We start from the raw sequence: 6,157 nt of genomic DNA on the forward strand, positions 1-6,157 counted from the left end.
TCCCTGGAGATTCCATATGAATTTTAGGATGGATTTTTCCATTTCTGCAAAAAAAAATTCTTTGGAATTTTAATAGGGATTGCATCAAAACTGTAAATCATTTTTGTCATATTAACATTTTTACAATATTAAACCTTCTAATCTGCGAACATGGGAAGTGTTTCCATTTTTTATGTCTTCCTTAATTTCTTTCAACAATGTCTTGTAGTTTTCATTGTACAAGACTTTTTCTCCTTGGTTAAATTTTCTTAAGTAGTTTATTCTTTCTGATGCTATTGTAAATGAAGTTGTGTTTGTAATTTTCTTTTCAGATTGTTCATCGTTAGAATATAAAAATGCATCTGGTTTTTGTGTGTTGATTTGTACCCCGCTACTCTGCTGAATTCATTTATTAGTTTTAACAGTTTTTTGGGGGGGAAGATCTTTATAATTTTCTATATGTGAGCTCTATTATCTGCAAGCAGATAATTTTACTGTTTCCTTTCTAATTTGGATACCTCTTATTTCCTTTTCTTGCTTCATTACTCAGTCCAGAGCTTCCATTACTCTATTTATAGAAATGGCAAAAGCAGGCATCTTTGCCTTGTTCTTAATCTTAGAGGAAAAGCTTTCAGTCTTCGAACCATTGAGAATAATATTCACTTCTGGCTTTTCATATTTTCTTACTTATATTTTTAAATCACTCTGGTTAGAGCCTTATGCTGACGCCTGGGAGCTAGCAGCCCCAGGATGGTGCTGCTGGAGAGGGAGCAGTTCCTGATGGAGCTGACCAGACTCTTCCAGAAGTGCCAGTTGTCGGGCAGCATGTTCATCACCCTGAAGAAGTATGATGGTCGAACTAAACCCATTCCAAGGAAAGGTTCTGTAGAGGGCTTTGAGCCCTCAGACAACAAGTGTCTGTTAAGAGCTACTGATGGAAAAGAGATCAGCACTGTGGTGAGCTCCAAAGAAGTAAACAAGTTTCAGATGGCTTACTCAAACCTATTGAGAGCTAACATGGATGGACTGAAGAAGAGGGACAAAAAGAGCAAGAGTAAGAAGAGCAAAGCAGCACAGCGAAGGGCACTGCATATCCTGCTCTCGCCAGTTTACCACCCAGTTACTGTTTTTCCTTTGGTTTTTCCTTTTTGCCACAAAGCTAGGTTTCTCATTCCTCTGTGATAACTTTTCATGTGAGAAGAGGCTCATTTTGGATGGAACAAGGGCTGCAGTATTTACAGGATAGTTGTAAGAAGCCAAGTTTATTTTAGAATTGGTTGATTGGTTTGTGTTGCATGGTTATATATCCTGGGATTATAAAGTCTCTGTAGTTGTCTGTGTGAAGAACAATGGATCATTAAACCTGTATTTATCTGCAAAATAAAATAAAATAAAATAAAATAAAATAAAATAAAAAATAAATCACTCTGGTTGCTGTTTGGGGAATTAAGTTATTGAGTGAGAGGGGCTCAAGATAGAAGCAGAGAGACCACTCATGGACAATAGCAATAATCCATGCAAGGAATATTGAAGTTAGAAGCAAGATAGTGGCAGTGGGAGAAAGTGGGTAATTTTTTAGATATATTCTTAAGGCTGAACAGATGGGATTTATTGACAGATTGGATGTGGAACATGAGAGAAAGAGAAAAGTTAAGGATGACTTCAAGGTTTTAGGTCTGAAGAATTGGAAGTGGACTTGCTATTTACTAAGATGGGAAGTCTATTTTAGATATATTAAATTGAACCTCTCCTACTTGTTTACCAAAATGCTGAGTTAGACATCTATGTGGAGGCATCGAGGAGGGAGGGGATATATGAGTCTTGATTTTAGAGGAGAGGTCCAGGGTGGAAACATAAATTGGGAGTTATCAGTGTATTAATGGTATATGAAGCCACAAGTTTGGCTGACATTCTTAGGGAGTGAATGAGAGAGGAGAGGAGAGGAGAGGAGAGGAGAGGAGAGGAGAAAAGAGAAGAGAAGAGAAAGAAGAGAAGAGAAGAGAAGAGAAGAGAAGAGAAGAGAAGAGAAAAGAAAGAAGAGAAGAGAAGAGAAGAGAAGAGAAGAGAAGAGAAAAGAAGAGAAAGAAGAGAAGAGAAAAGAAGAGAAGAGAAGAGAAGAGAAAAGAAGAGAAAAGAGAAGCCACCACTGGGCCTGGGTATGTTAGCACTGGGAGGTCAGGGAGATGAGGGGAAAACAGAAAAGACTGAAGTACCTGAAGCCAGGTGAAGAAAAAATTTCAGGAAGGAAAGAATGAACAACAGTGACAATCACCACTGATAGTCAAAATAGGACCATTTTTTTTTTTTTTTTTTTTTTTTTTTTTTTTTTTTTTTTTTTAGCAATGAGGAGGCCATTACAGGATTAGGGAGGAGACTTCAGTGGAATGGGGAAGACCAACAAGAGCTCCAAACACAAGTCCCCTTTGATGAGTAAGAGTTACTTACTCTTCAAATGTTTGCTTCATTCATTCATTCCAGCAGATATTTATCAAGCACTTATGATAATAAAAGCAAAAATAACATTTATTAAGTACCTGCCAGGTGTCAAACACCGAGTTTTACATGACTATCTCATACAATACTCATTTCCACAGTAAGAGATTGGTACAATTTTTCCTGTTTATGTTGGAGTCCAGGTGGTAACTTAGGCCTCTCTTTTCAGAAGCCTGAAGTTTTTTTAATTGTGGTAAAAAACACAAACATAAAATTTGCCATTGTGACCTTTTTTTTACAGATTTTATTTATTTATTTATTCATGAGAGACACATACACAGGCAGAGGGAGAGGGAGAAGCAGGCTCAGTGCAGGGAGCCCAAACGCAGGATTCGATCCCTGGGATCACGCCCTGGGCTGAAGGAGGCGCTAAACCACTGAGCCATCCTGGCTGCCCCATCGTGACCATTTTTAAGTATATGGTTCAGTGGTGTTAAGCGTATATTCACATCACTGTACAACAGATACTCAGAACTGCAAAACTGAAACTCTGTACCCATTTTTTTTTATTTTTTTTTTAATTTTTTATGATAGTCACAGAGAGAGAGAGAGAGAGGCAGAGACACAGGCAGAGAGAGAAGCAGGCTCCATGCACCAGGAGCCCGACGTGGGATTCGATCCCGGGTCTCCAGGATCGCGCCCTGGGCCAAAGGCAGGTGCCAAACCGCTGCGCCACCCAGGGATCCCAAACTCTGTACCCATTAAACAATTCCCCATTTCCCCTTTTCCTGAAGCTTGTGGCAACCATCATTCTACTTTCTGTTTCTGTGAATTTGACTACTTTGATACCTCATATATCCCAAATGGAATCCTACAGTATGTGTCCTGTGACTGGTTTATTAGCATAATGTACTCAGGGTTCATCCATGTTATAGTAATCTGTCAGAATTTCCTTCCCTTCTAGGCAGAATAATATTGTGTTGTTTGCATACACCACATTTGGCTTATCCATTCATCTGTTGATGGACATTTGGTTGCTTCCACCTCTTGACTACTGCAAATAATGTAGATATGAACATGAATGTGCAAATATCCCTTCAAGATCCTGCTTTCAATGATTTTGAATATATACATGAAATCTAGATTCTTAATCAATGCCCTATTAACACAATGCCTGGGAGAGGCTGGTCCTTTCTTAATGGAGCATGTCTAGCAGGAAACAGACACTGAACACCTAACTCTGGGTGCTATGAGTGTATAAAGACCAGGGTGTTAAGGGACAGAAATAGATGGGAGAGCCTACTGGAGGAAAAAAAAGATGAAATTCCAGACCCTGACCCTGAGATCCTCATGGAGTATAAAAAAGTAGCTGACCTTATTAATCAAAAGGACTTAAACTCAATCTATAACCTTCAGATGGTGAAGTCTCATGGTTTTAATGTACCCAGAGTCAACTGAATAAATGTTTTAGATTTCCAAAGCAAAATAATGATGATGATGACAGCTATCTTTTACTGAGTGCTTGCCCTGTGCTAGAAACTATGCTGCAAGCTTGACACACGTTACACCTTATTGAACCTTTGTAATAAGCTTGCATTGTGAGTGCTGTTATTATCCTGCTTTTACAGATGAGGAAACCCAGGCCCAGGGAGGTGAGCTCACTTGCCAAACTCTCAGGCCCAGGCTCTTGTAAGCCACTCCCTTCTTGCCCTTGGCCCCTGACCCTCTCTTCCCTGGTGAGCAGGTGAAGCTCCCAAGCTTCAGGCTGTGCAGGCCACACCCCATTTCCAGAAGTGAGGCCTTTGCCACTGACACAGGCACCAGGGGATTTCAACACTGATTTCCTCATCTTTCCTTTCCAATGTGTGACCCACTGGCCCTGTGATGTGGGGACAATCAGGGAAAGGGGGTAAGGGAGCCAAGATGCTTAAGGGGAGAGGCCTCACCTCTTGCCTGAACTGCCACATTGCCTCACACTGCTGCCTCTACGTCTCCCAGCCTCTATGTCCCCTGTGCCACAGGGCAGCCTGAATGATCTTCTAGACATGTAAGCCAGATTAGGTCACTCCCACAGCTACAATCTTCCTGTAGCTTCCCTCTGCTTCCAGAATAAAAGCTGCCCTCCCTACCCTAGCCTCTTAGGTCCCACGTGCTGCTGCCTTTCCCACCTCACCCAAGATTGCCATCAAGGGGTGGCCAAGCCAGTTGGGTCTCATCTGCTGTCCACTCTCTGCTCAAAGGTCCCTCCTCCAGAAAGGCCTTCCCCAACCATCTCAGGGAAATTAGCCCATCTCTTCCCTGTTACTCCCTACCACAGAACCTTAAAAAAAAAAAAAAATCAGTATTTTTTACTTTGGTAAAATTTAACATAAAATGGTACATAAAAATTGCAGGTGTACGCTTCAGTGGCATTCAGTACATTCCTTATTGTTGCTTATTCCTTTGTTTGCTAACTTGTTGGCCACCCTTCTCCAGTAGTCTCCTTGGACACAGGAATCTTGCCTGTTGGGTCCTGATTGTTAGCACAGTGACGTAACAGTCCAGCTTAGGGCAGGTGCCCCATCAGCATTTTTAAGTGAATGAATGAATGAATAACACTGCAGATGGGCCAGCCTGTTGGGCACAAGATTAGTCACTTCTAAAATGAGTACATGTTTGAAACACTAAAATGCTGACAGGCATTCACAGACATTATTTTTTTTTAATTTCTCACTTTTTTAAATCAAAATTTAATACAAAATTTATAAGAGTAACAGATACACTACCATCCTTAGAAATGAAAGTATCTGCACAATCAACAAAGCATCAGGAAGTAGGAGACTGAGGTTAAATAAAGAGAGAAATCAGGAAAGTGTTCCACTGATCTAAGTGTATCTGTGCCCCGAAGTCTGATAAGGGGAAGGTTTGGGGTGTCCCAGGACAAGGACCCAGTCTCTCCATCCTTCCAGGGAGCCCTAAGTACTGTGGTTGGAGTATGTGCTCTTCTCAGGCCTTGTCACTGGCACCATTGTGAGGAGCAGGAAGAGTATTTCAGGAGAGAGAGCAGCCCGTTATGTGCCAATAAAACAACGACGGCATGAGCACCGCAAGGTTGGGGGAGACGTCAGGACGCCAACATTCACCCTGCTCCCCTCCCTTCTTGGGAGTCAAACTATGTCACCTGTTCCCTTTGCTATTCATGTCTCCTTCCACTTTCCAGGACAGCCATAGGTCCAATCTCTTATACATCCTGTCCCTGGGCTCCCTCCGTGTGTGTGTGTGTGCGTGTGTGTGTGTGTGTGTGTGTGTGTGAGAGAGAGAGAGAGAGAGAGAGAGAGAGAGAGAGAGAATGTATGTGTATGCATGCATGAACATACGTGGGGGTATATATGTGTTTATGAGTATACACGTCCGTGATATTGTGATTTATAATAACAAATATATATCCCCATCTTCATCCCTATGAAGCTCCTAAAACTTTTGGAATTTCCTAAATGTAAGGAGTGATACAAGTTTGTGTTCCTCATGACAAGCCCCTTTCAACTACACCTATATTTGTTAGTGAGATAACTTCTGGAAAGCTCCTAAGGATGGGAGCTGGCTGCCTGGTGACCTGGGAACTAATCATGATTATATGGTTGGAACTTTCAGTACCAACCCCTGACCTCCTGGGAAGAGAGAAAGATTGGAGAGAGGTTGAATCAATCATTACTGGTCAATGATTGAATCAATCATGCCTCTGTAAGGAAGCCTCCATAAAACCGCA

General features: G+C 41.5%; 1 protein-coding gene across 1 annotated transcript; it reads left to right on the forward strand.

Annotated features, from left to right (window-relative positions):
• Window positions 1–729: 729 nt before the first annotated feature.
• On the forward strand, window positions 730–4,209 carry LOC112927994 (signal recognition particle 14 kDa protein-like). The gene is made up of 3 exons (XM_072757288.1): window positions 730–1,033; window positions 4,041–4,064; window positions 4,157–4,209. Exons 1-3 carry the CDS (start codon window positions 730–732, stop codon window positions 4,207–4,209), a joined length of 381 nt encoding a protein of 126 aa, XP_072613389.1.
• The last annotated feature ends 1,948 nt before the right edge of the window (window positions 4,210–6,157 follow it).

The sequence above is a fragment of the Vulpes vulpes genome, chromosome 4 (genome assembly GCF_048418805.1).
Source record: "Vulpes vulpes isolate BD-2025 chromosome 4, VulVul3, whole genome shotgun sequence".
Taxonomy (NCBI): domain Eukaryota; kingdom Metazoa; phylum Chordata; class Mammalia; order Carnivora; family Canidae; genus Vulpes; species Vulpes vulpes.

Coding starts and splice junctions, on each gene's coding strand:
- LOC112927994 (XM_072757288.1), top strand. CDS start 730: ATGGTGCTGCTGGAGAGGGAGCAGTTCCTGATGGAGCTGACCAGACTC. Junction 1,034..4,040: donor GAGGGACAAAAAGAGCAAGA/GTAAGAAGAGCA, acceptor CTGCTTTTACAG/ATGAGGAAACCCAGGCCCAG. Junction 4,065..4,156: donor GGAAACCCAGGCCCAGGGAG/GTGAGCTCACTT, acceptor CCTGGTGAGCAG/GTGAAGCTCCCAAGCTTCAG.